At 48.3% G+C, this 16622-nt stretch overlaps 1 protein-coding gene across 1 annotated transcript in view; it reads left to right on the forward strand.

The window, feature by feature from the left end:
- The window catches only part of LOXHD1 (lipoxygenase homology PLAT domains 1), a 250714-nt gene that overhangs the window by 93559 nt on the left and 140533 nt on the right, over positions 1-16622 (forward strand). The window contains exons 15-17 of the mRNA XM_063128805.1: positions 500-654; positions 4197-4357; positions 15313-15389. Of these exons, the coding sequence (XP_062984875.1) occupies positions 500-654; positions 4197-4357; positions 15313-15389 (393 nt within the window). The remainder of the gene's footprint in view (positions 1-499; positions 655-4196; positions 4358-15312; positions 15390-16622) is intronic.

Here is a 16622-nt window from a genome sequence, read left to right on the forward strand (position 1 = left end):
AAATAAATAAATAAATAAATAAATAAATAACCATCACAGTGGCTATCTTCCTGTGGTGAACCGAAGTATGAAATGTCACTTGCCCATGCAAGTCATGACTATAGTCAACAAGCCACAATCAGGCATGAGGCAACTGCCCCAAAAGCCATCAAGTGAATTTCCCCCTCTTGAGGTAACTCTTCCATTGAATTCCTGTGTTACCCAGTAACATTTTTGATGAAATTGGTGGCAGTGGGTGGTCTAAAACTAGCGTGTTTTTTTATGAGGTACGAGCGGCATTCAGCAATGCATTGCTTGGAAACGTTGGAAGGTTTTATGTTTCTGGGAGGGATAACCGGACGTGAAGTGCTGGAAGCATAAAAGCTGAACTGCCTACGGGAACCATGAGCTGTGAAGCGGAAGAGGTGCTCTGCTCTGCCGGGTGGACAAAAAGCAGACAGCTTCATTGCTGGACGTTTTTTTAATTTTAATTTAATTTTATTAACCTGTGCCTTTGCAGTGATAAAGTACCGGGTGACCGTGTACACTGGGACAGTGAGTGGAAGCGGAACAGACGCCCGCGTTTTTGCTTGTCTCATTGGGGATCAGGGAGACACAGGGGACCGCATGCTGGTGAACAGTGTGAACAGTACCAACAAATTTGAGAAGGCCAGTGTAAGTCAGCATGCATGTGTGTGGCTGAATTAAAATACATGGTGATATACTAGCTGTGGAGGGGGGGGGGGGAGGGGAGGAGGGCAGACATGGGGTTCAGTTGTTCCAGGCATCAGCATTCGCAGGGATGCTGAGCAGCGGGTCCATTGGTGCTCGTGCTGTGACCACTGTAAACAACCTCAGGAGGAACTCAGAGCAGGCTCCTTGGCAATTTATCCCTTGTTCTTCCTGGCAGGCCATTTTGTTAGCACTGGAGACAGAGAGGAGAGCAAGGGGTGGCTTTCAATTAGGGTGACCATATGGAAAGGAGGACAGTATCTTCACCAGTTGTATAGAAAAAGGGAATTTCATCAGGTGTCCTCTGTATGCATGCAGCCCCTGGTGAAATGCCCTCTTCATCACAACAGATAAAGCTGCAGGAGCCCAGCCCTCTTTTGTATGTGGTCAAGAGGGCAGGGCTCCTGCAGCTTTAAATCCTCACAACCCTGTGAAGTAGGGAAGGTCGAGAATTACTAAGGCCAGATCCATACCAAGCAGGATAGAACACTATGGAAGTGGTTTGGAAACGGTATATGGAATGCGTCATGGGCTCCAACAGTTGCCAGTGCACTTCAGTACCAGTATAAAGCAGTAGTGCAGATCCTAAGTGTGCCAAGGTCACACTCAGTGTGCTTCATTGCCGAGTGGGGACTAGAAGCTGGATCTTGTGAGTCGCAGTCCAACACTCTAACCGCTACACCACACTAAGGCAGGATCTACACTACTGGTTTAAAACGGTTTATAACAGTAGTGACAACTCTTGGGGCTCAGGACACACTGCATATACAGTTTTCAAAGAGTCATATCCTGCTTGGTGTAGATCTGAGTGAGACAAATGCCACCCCTCCCCCTCCCCACAAGTAATCCATTTCGGACATCGTTAAAGTAACAAATTGTCACTTGTTTTCATATGGATAAATGTATCCTAGCATCACCAAGGCTAGATCTACATTCTTGCTTTATAGCGGTATTGCAGGACACTGATAACTTTTGGGGCATATTACACATTCTATATAATGCCTTCATGATGCTATTTCCTGATTTTGATTCCACATTCACAATGAATTAGACCTGGCCTGAGGAGTGGAGAGAAATTAAGGAAAGGGTGGCACTGATTAGACTTTCTGCTAGGGGTGTGCTCCGCTCCGTTCCGGATCTCTGAATCCGAAGCAGAGCGGGACCTCCTAAACCCAGTTCCGAAGCGGGTTGGGGGAGGTCCGGATCGACCCGAAGCATTTTGGAATGGTCTGAATCGATTTGGACCATTCCGAAGCTTCGGAGGCAGGTAAGGGGGGAAGGGGGGCTTACCTGGTGGCAATGGTGGCGGAGCCAGGTAAGTGAGGAAGGGGGCTGTCTGGCTCCGCCATCTGTCACTGCCGCGGCCCGTGCGGCAGCTTCAACTGCCGCCAACGCCTAAGACCAGAACTAGGCCACGGCGGCAGGTAAGTGGGGAAGGGCGGAGCAAAATGGCATCCGAATATCGATCCGGACCTCCAAATATCACTCCGGATCCAGTTCCGGAGCGGGGTGGGGTGGGGTCCGGATCGACCCAAACCTGTTGGGGCCCGATCTGGAATGTCTGGATTGGGATACAAAGTGGTTCGGGGGGGGGGGGTCATGCACAACCCTACTTTCTGCCTCACGCACCCCAAAATGGCTGGCGTCAGCTTTCTCCAAGCAGCTGGTGTAGTGTTTCCGTGGTGATTTAATGCAGCTTTTATGTGGCAGCTGTAACATATAACAAAGACAAAGAGCCCTGCACTTTTATGCCACAAAAACACACAAAAGAGAATGTCTCCAGCTGCTCATAAATAACTTTAATGTAGCCTTTCCTTAGGAGGGTCTCATTCAGCAGGTTGGCGACCGAAAGGAAAATGAGTGTGGAAAATCCCTGAAGAAGGACACACGGTGGCTCGAAACCCGTTGGACATTTTTAAAAGGGGGAATATTAAAGTTATTTATAGGCACCACTTAGGCACCACTTTTTTTCTTTTTATGGTGGGCTATAAAACAGAAGCCAGCTCTGAAGCATTCCAGCAAGCCAGCTGCAAGGGTTCCTTTTTCATGTGAACAGAGGTTGCTGTTCGAAGCTTCTGAATTTTGTACAAAATGACAAGCCCCAACTATTCCTACTGCTTAGGGTGACCATATGGAAAGGAGGACAGGGCCCCTGTGTCTTTTAAAGTTGTATAGAAAAGGGAATTTCAGCAGGTGTTAGGGTGACCAACTGTCAGGATTTCCCCGGATTTGTCCTGGTTTTTGTTCTTTCCATGGTGTCAGGGGGGATTTTCTATAATTTTCAATAATGTCCTGGAATGACACACCTTCCTCTTTAAGGCTGCCATTAGCATGGCAGGAGGGAATGACATGCTTTCTTGAGGCACATCATTCCCCCACCCCGAGCTCCAATTGAGGTCTTAAAGGGGAAAGTGGGTCATTCGTGGACATTATAGAAAAGGCCCCAATTGGAGTGGATGGTGATGGTACAGAATGAAATCCTTTCCCCTCCTCCACTCCAATCGGGTTCTTTGAGGTGGCGGGGGAATAACGTACTTTCTGCAGGACTCAGAAAGCTGCTTCCCCACACACACACTAGGTGTCCTCTTTTTTGGTTTCCCAAATATGGTCACCCTAGCAGGTGTCATTTGTATGCATGCAGCACTTGGTGAAATTCCCTCTTCAGCCCAACAGGTAAAGCTGCAGGAGCCCCTGTCCTCTTTTGTATCTGGTCACTCTAGCTATACTCCTGCAGCCTTAACTGTTGTGATGAAGAGGGAATTTCACCAGGTGCTGCATGCATACCAATGACACTGGCTGAAATTCCCTTTTCTATGCAACTGTTAAAGATACAGGAGCCCTGTCCTCCTTTCCATATGGTCACCCTAGAACCCTCCCTCCTTTGCACACATGCCAGGGTGCTCCCTTGATTCAGCTGTGTCTGCTGTTTAAAGAAGCCCTGGGAAACAGCAGCAGGACCTTCTCTCACCTTTCTCCTCCCATGTAATCCAGTTCATAACCATTTGTACCAATCCCGCCAAAGAAACAGGAAGCACAACAGTGCCAGATAAACGACGGGATTTCCCTTAATGTAGAGAAGCTCATAGTGTTATATCCTCGTTTTTATTCCACATTTGTAATGATTTGACACAAGGGCCTCATCTACACCAAGCAGGACATTCCACTGTGAAAGTGGTATATAAAAGGCAGGAGCCACACGACTGCTTTATAGCTGTATTGAAGTGCACTGACAACCGTTGGGGCCCGTTGACACAGACCACATACCACTTTCATACCATTTCCATAGTATTATAACCTGCTTGGTGTGGCTCCTGCCTTTTATATACCGCTTTCCTAGTGCAATATCCTGCTTGGTGTAGATGAGGCCAAGGTGTGGTCTTCCTCTCTAGCAGTCTGAAAAATACACCTTTGTTTCTCAACCCTCCTGTCTTGCATTTTAACCCTGCCTCTTTTCTTCTTCTCTCCCCACCCCGGTTTCGCCAAAGGTTGACGAGTTCATCATTGAAGCGGTCAGCGTCAAGCAGGTGAGAAGGGTGAGGATAGGGCATGATGGCAAAGGAGGAAGCAGCGGCTGGTACCTTGGCAAAGTGATAGTGAGGGAAGATGGACAGCCAGAGAGTGAGGCTCAAGAATTCCCCTGCTACAGGTACTAAAACCCACCACGGGACTCTGCCCTGCTCTGTCAATGGGCTGAGCATTCTGAGACCCCGGGCCATCCTTTGCTTTCAACACAGTGGGGACCCCTGAGCTATAAAACCAGAATCCTCCTGTCTCTCTAGTCTTTCTTCCAAGAGAGAGGAAATGATAAAACAAGAAGGGTAAGGAAACACATCAATAGCCACAGGATTAGCACAAAGGCCTAGATCAGCCTTCCTCAACCTGGGGCGCTCCAGATGTGTTGGACTGCATCTCCCAGAATGCCCCACACATCTGGAGTGCCCTAGGTTGAGGAAGGCTGGCCTAGATGGTAAAAAAAACCTTCATCGTTATTGTCCTCTAGGGTCATATCTACACCATACCCACATCCGGGATTGTCCCAGGGTGTCTACACACAGCGCGCAATATCCCGGAAGGAAGAGGACGTCACGCCCACCATTTTGTTTGGTTTTTTTAAATCGAAAATGAGCGCAGGAGCGTTCCACCGCAGAAGTGAGATTTTTTTAAAAAACAACAACCTATCACTCCCCCCACCCCACCCCTGAGGAGCTCCGTGCCCGGTTCCTGGCTCCTCGCGTTTACTCGCGAGGAGCCAGGACAAACCGGGATAGCCGCCCACACGTCCGTCGGTCTCGGGATCATCCCGAGACCGTGGGAAAAGTCAGGAAAATGTGTAGGGCGATATCCCGGGGAAATGGAGGAATCATCCTTCCCAGCTCCTGGGATCCCCTGTGCGTCATGTGGATGCACAGAGATGATCCCCGGGATATCGACCCCATGTAGACATGCCCTAGGTTGAATGCTACTGAAACAAGTATGCTGTAGTTATCCTAGCCTTGCAGAGACTGATGCAGACAGACAGACAAACATTAACAAAACTTAGGATGTCAGGGGAAGCCATGCCTGAATGGCTGAGACCACGCTTTGAATATCTGAGGGGCAAAGTTTAACACGAAGTTCCACAGCTCAGAAGCAGAGGAGCACCGTTCAGGGAGGGCATAAAAAATCTGAAACCAGCGATGGGTATGGCTGTGGTACCCCCTGCTCCTTTGCCTCACTTGCCTCATCCATACAATTTTTTCCCCCAATCTGTTATACTCACATATATTTTTCTGCGGAGAAAATATATATATACATTAACAGTGCAATCCTATGCGTGTTCACACAGAAGTAAGTTCCATGGTTTGTGGGACTGTGTTGAAAGGTGGAACTGGTCCCAAGTGGTTGTACCTTGTGACCTGGTCCACGTTTTTCAATTTCCCTAAAAAAATCTCCCTAACATTTTTCCTAAGAACCTTGCGATGCTGTTGGAAATGTGGAACACTGATCTCCGGATGTCACTGAGATTCAGTACGCAAAGGAAAAGTACAACCCTTTGAAAAGCAGGAATGGCTCATAAAACAAAAGTATTTCGAACTACCCCCCTGGGCAATTTTTAAAGAAATGGACTTCTTTCCTTTCTCCCTTCCAGTCCAGTGGCCTCGCAAAAGAAATGGGCACTGCGCAAATAAAACCATAATTTAGTTCTTTTCCCCCTCATCATTCTATGTGAACATCAACCAGTACCTTCACTCAACATAATGGAAGCAGTAAATCCTATGGGTGCTCTCAGATGAGTTTTTTCCTGTGCAATCATTCTGTCCTCCCGAAATTTTGGCAGGGTGGTGGCATTAGCTTCAGATGCCGTCATCTTCAACTTATAACCCTCCTGTGTTTCCCCAGCTCTTCTTCCACATTTTTTTCTGATCTGGGGAAAAAAAAACTGTTAAGGAGGAAAGGATGAAATGGCACAGTACCTTTTGATTGGTACCACTAGGAATCTTCCATCTTGAAGCACCCCAAGGCTCAGAGAAAACCCAACAGCCACAAACCTCAGCATATACGCTCAAACCTCAAAGTCTCCTCATTCTACTCAAATCAGAGTTGTTATTAAACACCCCGCCTTTCCCCAACCATACTCACTGGCCCCATTCAGAAGACACCTTAAACTATAGCTTTAACCATGGTGGTTAAGCCAGGTGTCTTCTGAATGCGGCCTGGCTTTCTGGCTTAACCACCATGGTTAAAGCCATGGTTTAAGATGTCTTCTGAACAGGGCCATAGTCTTTCTGAAGGCCTGGCATAGTTTTATGGCTTCAGGAGTCACCCTGATGTGCATTTTCTCATGCTGCAATTGCTTACTGAGCTCAAATTGCCCCCGTTTCTTCCTAAACGACCCCACTGCCCTGTTTGAGTAAGCCTCAAATTACAAATAAATGAATAAATAACACAGAATAGTCAACCCATTTTGTTGTTCGAGAATCAAGTGTCAAAAGTTTGGGTGATGGCAAAGTATGGTACATCTTCTTATTTGGTGTTATTTATAACCCCGAATGGGTATTAAACAACATCACCAACACCAGATCCTACTCCTGTGTTATTTACTTCACTGCCTTAATAATTCACAGGCATTTTCCCCCGACAGTTCCTTTCCCCCCTAATCAAGCACAAAAAAGTAGCATAATATTTGAACAAGCACCGCCATTTTTGCTGGTGAGAATGAACATGCCCATGTTAAGGGCACTTGCTGTGGGCAATAGTGTATTTTAAAAAGGGAATGGTATAGCATGAAATTCTAAAAAAATAAAATAAAGAATGCCTCCCCCTCCACATCCCCAGGCTATTAGGAAAGGTAGTTAGTTGTCAGCCACTTTCTACCTGAAAATATAGGAAAATATACACCTGAAGCATAACATAACCCATGGAATGAAGGGCTGAGCCACAAAAAGATTCAGTTATTTGGCCTCCTTGGCACTCTTCTCCGATGGAGACTGTTGCCTCTGGGAAAATTGTCCTTTGCTGTCCTCATACCTCTATTATCTCTTCCTTCCAGATAGAAAGAGAGTCACATGACCGCTTGCAGCAGAAACGGCCAGCCCACTGCTGGCAGCCATGTTCTGTACCAACATGGCTGCCCTCAGCTTGGCGGTTGTGTCATGGACTCTTGTGAGATTTGAAGACAAAGGTGCACGCCAACTGTGTCCTCCGTTATGAAGGAAAGCAGATCTCTCCATGACCTGCAGGTTTCGGATGAAACCCATTCCGGGTCTGCTGGTCAAGGAGGCTTCCGATTTCTTTGTGGTTTTGGGAAGCACAATTCTTCTGGATCCAGATTTGTATGAAACTTTGATTGTAAACAACCTGCGTCCCTGATGTAGATATTACACTCACCACAAGCAGGCTGCCAAAAGCAGCCTCCCTGTGATGAGTGCTCCTGGTTCTTATGAGGGCCAAAGTAGGAACGTTTTTTTTTTATATGGGTTAAGAGCCACTAAATTGGAATTGTCAAGGAACCCTTTTGGGGGGTTTGGGGTTGGGATGGGGTTGTCATTCAGTCTTGAGGTTGGTGAATATGTTGTTGAATTTATTGTTTTTATCTGTTTCCATCAATGGAATTCCTCTAGGATTGGGCATTTGACTGGTTAAAAAAGGAAATGGCCAATATATGTAATCTACAGAAATGCCATGGTGGATCCGACGAAAGGCCTACCTAATCCAGCATTCTGTTCCCACAGTGGCCAACCTATGGGAACCCTACAAACAGGATGTGAGCACAATAGCATCCCCACTCCACCCCAAACACACACACTCCTGTTCTCCAGGGGGGGGGGGTTCTACACTACTGCTTTTAAAGCGCTTTAAGGCACTTTGAAAACGTTTTGACAACTGTATATGCAGTGTGTCCTGGGCCCCAACAGTTGTCAAAACTGTTATAAAGCGCTTTAAAGCAGTAGTGTAGATCCCCCCCTAGAGTTTGTATTAAGGGACAGAGTGCATAGTGATAGGTCAGATATTGTCATATAGTGTCTAAAAATGTCGAGTATATTTTAAAGCATTAGCTGTATTAGAATAACGATAATTCAGCCAGTATCTTTAGTTTTCTCTACTGTTTCCCTAGACAGTCACTCACAGGAACTTGATAGAACAGACAACCAGGGCCTTCCTAGACAAGGCCTTAGCGCGCCTTCTGACCCGGCTTCCCTGCTGTGCGTCCAGATGACGCACAGGGGAATCCGGAGACAGGCTGCACTGAGGCCTGGTTTTACGCGCCATAAGCCAATGCGCTTATGGCGCGATTTTTCCCCAGCTCCGGCCTCAGGCCGGGGCTAGGGAAAGTGTGGAGACTTCCGCAGCTTTTCGCAGCTCCTCGCTTACTCGCGAGGAGCTGCGAAAAGCCGCGGACCTGGCACAGCGCTCATAGGAGCGCTGTGCCCATCGGCGGGGGGGCGAAGGATGGCAGGGGCAAGGATGGGAGGGTGGGTGGCACGGGTGGAGGGCGGGTGCGATCGCGCTGCTGCCTCCTGAGCAAGCAGGCGAGCGGTGCTTGCCCGGGCAATGCCGCCCCATCCCAGGCATTGCCCGGGCAAGCACCGCTCGGCTGCTTGCTCGGGCGGCGGCGGCGCGATCGCACCTGCCCTCCCCCCATGCCACCCACCCTCCCATCCTTCTCCCCCCCCCCGTTTTAAAAAAATAAGTCAAAAAGCCACTTATCGTCTCCGGAGTCTTCGGGCCAAACGCGGCCCCTTTAAACAACAACAACAACAAAAATGGCGGACGACACAGGGCTTCCGTCCTCCCTGCGTCTCCGCCATCTGGAAGCCTGGGAGAGGCGCGCTAACGGTAACGCGCCTCGGCCCCGCCTCCCTGCCGGCGTAAGCCAGCAGGTCTAGCAAGGGCCCCAGATTACATATATTCTGGTTCCTCCAGCTAGCAAGATGGAGTCAAGGGTGGTCCTAGGCAGTAACCGAGGTGACAGTTTATGTTCCTGAACGTAAGAACATAAGACGTACCATGCTGGATCAGACCAAGGCTCCATCTAGTCAAGCACTCTGTTGACACAGTTGCCAACCAGCCATCGGCCAAGGATGAACAAGCAGAAAATGGTGCAACAGCATCCTCCTACCCATGTTCCCCAGCAACTGGTGCACACAGGCTTATTGTCTCGAATACTGGAGATAGATCGCAACCATCAGGGCTAGTAGCCATTGATAGCCTTTGCCTCCAGGAATTTATCCACCCCCCTTTTGAAGCCATCCAGATTGGTGGCCATCACTACCTCTTGTGGTACATCTCCTGTTTTGAGATGCTTGCAGTTCTAGCTGGTGGCCAGCAGGAGAAGCTGTGTTGCTAGGTTTGCCCCTGACTGGGGCCACAGCTAGACCTAAGGTTTATCCTGGGATCATCCAGGGTTCGCCCCTGCCTGAGCACTGGATCCCCTGTGTGTCACCTAGATGAACAGGTTTGACCCCTGGACGATCCAGGGATAAACCTCAGGTCTAGCTATGGCCTGGTTCAGGACCGACCCTCAGTCCTGCCCATGCTAATAAAGGACATCATAATGAAACCTGAAAAAGGGTAAGCTGACAGCTACACCTTGACATTCTTGTCCTCATGACATATTTGACAAGACTTGACCTTGGTCCAATAACTGGCAGTCGAATGACCAGGCAATTGCAGTCCACCAAGCCATTTCTGGTGACAATTTCTCAACATCTGATGAGAGATCAGAGCTAAACAAGGGAAATCACAGCAGAGAAAAGCAGAACAGATTGCTACTTTACCGCTGCTTATGGTGGTGGTAAAGCTGTGGTCGTGGTTGGTTCACTAGGTCAAGGAGGACGCTGCAACCTCCTCCCTTCCCCAGTGACCCTGAAGCAGCCAGGGTCGCTGCTTTACCTCGGACCTATAGTGATAGCAACAAGTAGTAGTTGGTGTCTATCTTTTTGCACAAAATGTCCCGCTTCTGACAAAGAACACGTCGATGCCATCTCCTTGGCATGGAATTTCCCCCACTTGGTCTCAGAAATTCCAGCATATCTCTCAGCAGCAGGACAGAACTAATCCGTAAGATGTCTTTACAAGAGTGGTGACTTCATTCATAGACATTGGATCCTGGGAGAGGAACCCCAAACCAATACCACGGACTGTGTGGCACCCTGGTATTAAAGACCCACTTGTGGCAAGGTAAAAGAAAACCAGTCCTACAAAGACTGCCTATGTGACAGTTCTATCTGTCACATCTTCACACATATCTCTTCCATTCCTCTCTTGCTTCCATTCCATTGCATCCAGTAGGAGGTTGAACTAGATGGCTTCCAAGGTCACCTCCAAGTCTGTGATTCTATGGCCTTTGCTAGACCAGCCTATATCCTGGGGTGATACCCGGGATCGTCCCTGTACGTCCAGATGATGCACAGGGGATCCCGGGCTCAGGCAGGGATCAACCCTTCCTGGCCCCAGGATATAGGCCTATCCTTTGGCCCTGTTTTTCCCCGCAGGAAACAGGGGAGCGGGAGGTGCTTCCGTGGCTTTTCCCGGCTCCGCGCGATTACTTGAGCAGAGCCAGGAGCTGCGCCCATCGAGGCTAGGGTGGGGGGAGTGGGGAAACAAGTTTTTAAAACAACAACAACCCAACAACCCTTACCTTGCCGCTCATCCTCTCGTGCACAGCCGGCCCTTTAAAAGTTTTTTTAAAATGGCGGGCACGACGGCTCTCTTCTTGAGCTCATCGCGCCTTGCGTGTAAACTAGGGCGAGATCTCGCGTTATTCACAACACGAGGTCTCCCCTCCTCTCCCCCAGATTTTCAGGTAGGTCTCGCAAAGGCCGAAGATTCCTTCTTGGGGATTCCATTCAGCTTCTCTACCCCTGATGCAAGACTGATCACTCATCCCTGCAGAGGATTATCTTTCCTAACCTATGAAGGGCTAAATCCGAGAAGAAATACCTTCATGGACATCTTTTGTCCTTCATGCAATGAATCAACTGTGGTGATTTTTCACACCTGTTTGCAGAAGGGTGTGAAACTGTTAGGTGTGTGTGTGTGTGTGTGTGTGTGTGTATCAATGGAAGAGGCGATGTGTCCTCATTGCCAAGGCAACCAGGCCAATGTTCTATTGCCTTGCTCTAATTGCACATTGTTGACTAGTTGGTGAAGAAGGCAGATGTCCATCCACGCTACATTACTTTCAGTGGGATATGTATTCAAATATACAGCTTCATTTCCATTTTCTCTTGTCATTCATAAATGTACACAAGAAGAACTGGATGATGGGGAAAGTCTTGCCTTGTCATGCAAGTGGCCAAAAGCAGATGCCAACATAATTGTCTAGGCAACAGGGATGCTCTCCCTCCTCCTTGCCATTCAGAATGAGGACAATAGGAGGACTTTGTTTGCCCTCAGTCGTGATGTCATGCAGGCAAACCTGGTTACAGGGTATTGACATCATCATGTTTGTTGCATGATCCCTGATTGGTTGTGATCATGGAGAGAAGAAACCCTTTCGAGTGAAAAGAAAATGGCACCCAAGTGTCAGAAGACGGAGAGAAATGGCTACTAACAGACAAGATAAAATGCATGAAAGAGTGGAATATGTTTTTTTAAGTGAACAACGTGTCGTGTTCTTGCCTGTTCCCTCTGGCATTCACACGTGCTGGCAAGCTGACACGAGACACTCACAGACTTCTTTTATTGAGGAAATCATACGGTAGACAAGCTTAATGGTTACAGAGGCCACAGCTAGACCTAAGCTTTATCCGGGGATCATCCAGGGTTCGCCCCTGCCTGAGCACTGGATCCCCTGTGTGTCACTTAGATGAACAGGTTTGACCTCTGGATGATCCAGGGATAAAGCTTAGGTCTAGCTATGGCCAGAGTCTCCAAAACACACTTAATGCTGAACGATGGTTAGGAAGCTTTAGGCTCTTTTTTCTGAAACGATCCTTAGGGCAAACACTCGGAAGAAGGGCTGAATAGGATACACCAATGACAGCTTTGAGCTTCTCCAGGCGCCGCAAACACTTGCTCCTCAAAGGGACCTGGCCAATCTCCTACAAACAACGTCCCAGGAAAGGTTGTTCTGAGCCACCAGAGCCGGGCATAGTGATCTGTCACGCACTTGTCAGTCTCAGCCTACCACCACTGAGCTGACCCCGTTACCATGATTTCAGGAAAGGTTAAACCTCAGGCTCAGGAGTCCCATCCTTCTGCTAAGGACTTGGAACTCATTGCCACCTGAGTCTGGGCACGAACACAGAATCCACACACAACCTTTCTTCTTCCTCCCAAGAGCAGCTTTTGTTGCATACAAACAAAACAAACAAACATAAAACTTTCAGGAAACTCTGGTGCAGTACTGCTCTTAACTGCCTTGAAGAGAACAACATGGCTTCTGGTCAACTTGATGCAACCAGGCATATCACTGCATGGTCAGCACAGTAGGGATGCCTGCACATAAAAAGCAGGGGGCTGTCTATACGCTCTGGAAGGCCCATTGTGTCTCCGAATCCATGCTGCGTCAGTTATATGACGCAGCTGCCGATTCGGAGCCACCCTGGGGCAAAGAGCCAAAGATCCGCAGCAGGAAAGTTGGGGACTTACCACGACTTTTCCTGCCTGAGTGAGGTCAGCACAGCTCTTCCACCATTTGTGTTCCTCAGCAGGGCAACCTCCTATCGGTTGCCGGAAGACGTGGGAACGGGGTGGGTGGGAACTGTTGAGCCTAATCGCCACCTGGAAGCCCATGCTACCTCCCCCAGTGAGGATTATTTATTGCCGCACCAGGGACACCGCAGGATTTGGCAGTGGAGCAACGCAAACCCGGCACCGTGAAGACAGCCCACAGGAATGTGCATACAGTTGTTAGTACTGGATTGCAAAATACATTTGGTTTTATTCATTATAAGGTGGCTCCAGTCTTTCAAATAAATCCGCTACAGGCACCACCCAAATTAACAAGCCCTTATGTCCGTGTATCCTCACTTTATTATTTATTTATTATTGCATTTATATCCTGCCTTTTTTCCTGCAAGGAACCCAAGGCAGCGTACATAATCCTCCTCCTCTCCATTTTATCCTCACAACAACCACCCTGTGAGGTAGGTTGGGCTGAGAGTCTGTGACTGGCCCAAAGTCACCCAGTGGGTTTCCATGGCTGAGTGGGGACTAGAACCCAGATCTCCCGACTCCCAGTCCAACACTCTAGCCACTTCACCACACTGGCTCTCATTATCGTAACCTAAATGGAAATTTCTCTAGCAAATTTCTCTTGTTGTTTCAACCAAGAGGGAATCTACATGTCGTACTGAAGGTGCCTGCGTGTGCCTCCAGTCTGCCCTCAAAATAATGGTGTAGACGGTGAAAGAAGAGACGGAGGAAGAGGCGGAGGAGGAGGCGGCTGGGGAACCGGCCACGTCCTTGCCGCCGCCGCCGCCTCCCCGCCGGCCTCCTGCTGCCGGGGTAAGAGCCACCCAGGTCGGAGAGCTCGGTGGAAGCGGAAGCCGAGCTCTCCGACCCGGGTGGCTCTTACCCCGGCAGCAGGAGGCCGGCGGGGAGGTGGCGGCGGCAAGGACGCGGCCGGTTCCCCAGCCGCCTCCTCCTCCGCCTCTTCCTCCGTCTCTTCTTTCTCCGTCTACACCATCGTTTTGAGGGTGGACTGGAGGCGCACGCAGGTGCCTTCAGTATGACGTGTAGATTCCCTCCAATTCTCCCTTGCCACAGGCAAGCCCCGGTGGCTTCTTATTTAAGGAATGGACAGGGCTCTCGGAGACATGCTTTCTATGAGATCCCAGATTCAGCCTGCAGCTTCTCTGGTAGTTAGCAAGCCTCTGTGGATCTCTGCCCAAGGCCCTGGAGAATAGATGCAATCGACGTTCATTTAGCAAAGTTTTGAAAGTGGGTGTGAGTTTTAGAATTCAAACCTGACTTTTAGTTTGAAATCCACTGCTGAAGGTTACTTTTAAAATGCACAACCCTCCTGCATTTTGTAAAAAGTACTTGGCAAGGCAGATATTGGGGTCAGACAATAGACATTTTTTAAAAAAGATTTAATAGAACAGGCAATGGCTCCAATTTAATCTCAAAATACGAAATTTGATAAAGGATTATTCTTCATTATACAGGGATAGAGCTATGCAGAGAAAGTATTTGGGGTCTGTAATGATCCTTAGGTTTTATGGTGTCTTGATACTTTATTTATGTACATTTACCTCCAGCTCTAAATCTCCTAAAGATATGAATGAAAAAGAAAACCTGAATGGTTGCCACTCTGTCTTCACTGCTGCATTAACATCAAGTACCGTATTTTTTAGGGTGACTACCGTATTTCTTCGATTGTAAGACACCATCAATTGTAAGACACACACTAATTTCAGTACCACCAACAGAAAAAGCACCCCATTTTTAGAAATGTTTATATGGGGGGAAAAGTGTGTCTTAGAATCGAAGAAATAAGGTAGCTACAATGTTCTGAAATGAGACTTTTCACTATAATGGGGTCATTTGTCCCCCTTATAGCTTGAGTTGTGCAGTGTTTCATTCCCCACCCCCCCATACATTTAAACTGGACCTAATTGATCCCTTTTATGTATTTCCCCCCTTTTCTTTTAGTACACTTTGGAGTTAGTTTAACCTCCAAAGCACAGAAGATGTAAGTCTTGCAGGTAGGTTTGAGGACATCTTTTTCCAACCTGGTGATCTCCAGCTGCATGGGAATACAATTCCCATCATCCCCAGCCCTGGCAATGCTGGCTGGGGTTGATGGGAGTTTTAGTCTGCCACATCGGAGGTTGGAGAAGGATGATTTAAGTCATTAAGGGTCATTAAGTCTCCTTCTGTCTCTTGCTTTTAAAGACGCACACAAACTTCTTCAGTCCAACAGGATGCGTCATTGGGAACACTGACAAGACAATAGAATAAGGATGATATACGTCTGGATATTTACAACGCAAGGTTGTTTCGTCTTTCCAAATTTTCCTGTAACCCATCTCTTTATTCCAGCTTCCCGTAAAACACCTTTCTAAAAAGGCAGCTTTGTTTTCCAGCATACTCTGTACTTCCTGGGTTTTAATAACTGTCTTGATGCTTGATCGCTAATAGCAGATAACTTAACTTTTATTTGCTAACCAGATGGCTTGACAAAAATGAGGACGATGGCCAGATTATTCGGGAGCTAGTTCCAGACGGGAGATCGTTTATCCTGGAAAGTGAGTTTGCCTTGTTATCGCGTGAAGCTTCGGTCCAAGCTGTTCGTTTCTCAGTTCATGGGAAACGCACATTATTTTCACCAGTCCCTTTCGCTGTGGCTCCCAGCTAAAAACGGAAAGCGTCTCCCTCATTGAACGTTCACTGTTGCTGAGCTTTCCTCGTTTTCTCTTTCAAATGTCTGCTTCTTTTCCCCTCCGTTAAGTATGTCTGGCTGACGTAGGCATCGGCCTGGCTGCTGCTGTCATCGCACTACAGAAGGGAGAATATGGATGTAGATAATATTTCAGTCTAAGGGCAGAGTTGAAAAGGAAGGAAAGGAACCTCTCGTGCAAGCACTGAGTCATTACTGACTCTTGGAGGGACGCCAGCTTTCGCTGACGTTTTCTTGGCAGGCCTTATAGCGGGGTGGTTTGCCGTTGCCTTCCCCGGCCGTGATTACCTTTCCCCCAGCTAACTGGGTACTCATTTTACCGACCTCGGGAGGATGGAAGGCTGAGTCGACCTGAGCCGGCTGCCTGAAACCAGCTTCCGCTGGGATCGAACTCAGGCCGTGGGGAGAGTTTCAGCTGAAGAAACTGCTGCTTTACCGCTCTGCGCCACACGAGGCTCATATAAGGGCAGAGTTACACATTATAAAAAAGATGAGGCTGATGACAGCAATGACAGCCCTGAACTGAATTCCCCACCCCACCCTCAACTTATCCCTTGTCCTGACATCATTACGCTGAACATTTCCCTGTACCTACTCCATGCCAGTGACTGCTGCCGGCGGAAGGTGGGGCATCTGCTCCGTGTAATAATATCAGGACGAAAAGGGTACTATTCAATGCTAGCACATAGTGATGTTACACTACTGTAAATCAAAGGTAGTGCAGCCTCAGTAGTTGCTTGTGCAAGGGGAGAAAGGGTAATTTGCTACTGAATTTGGGGGCAAATTGCTCCTTTTCCCCTTTTCACTAACAAGTGCCAACGATGTTGTGCTGCCACTGGTTTATGCTAGCGGAACACCATTAGGGCTAGTGCTGTGCTACCATTGGATCCTGCCCAGAGTAGAGTTAACTATTGTGACATCCCTTGAGTCCTTTGGGGAGAAGTTAACCTCTTATTCTGGCACCCCAGGAGTTCACTAGATAAGCTGAATTAGGCCATATTTACACCAGCTCAATAATCTGGGCTGATCACGGCCGAGTCCCTGAGCGTCCAAATGATGCACAGGGACTCCCGGGGGCAGG

Source organism: Elgaria multicarinata, chromosome 6 (genome assembly GCF_023053635.1).
Source record: "Elgaria multicarinata webbii isolate HBS135686 ecotype San Diego chromosome 6, rElgMul1.1.pri, whole genome shotgun sequence".
NCBI classification, from domain to species: Eukaryota; Metazoa; Chordata; class Lepidosauria; order Squamata; family Anguidae; genus Elgaria; species Elgaria multicarinata.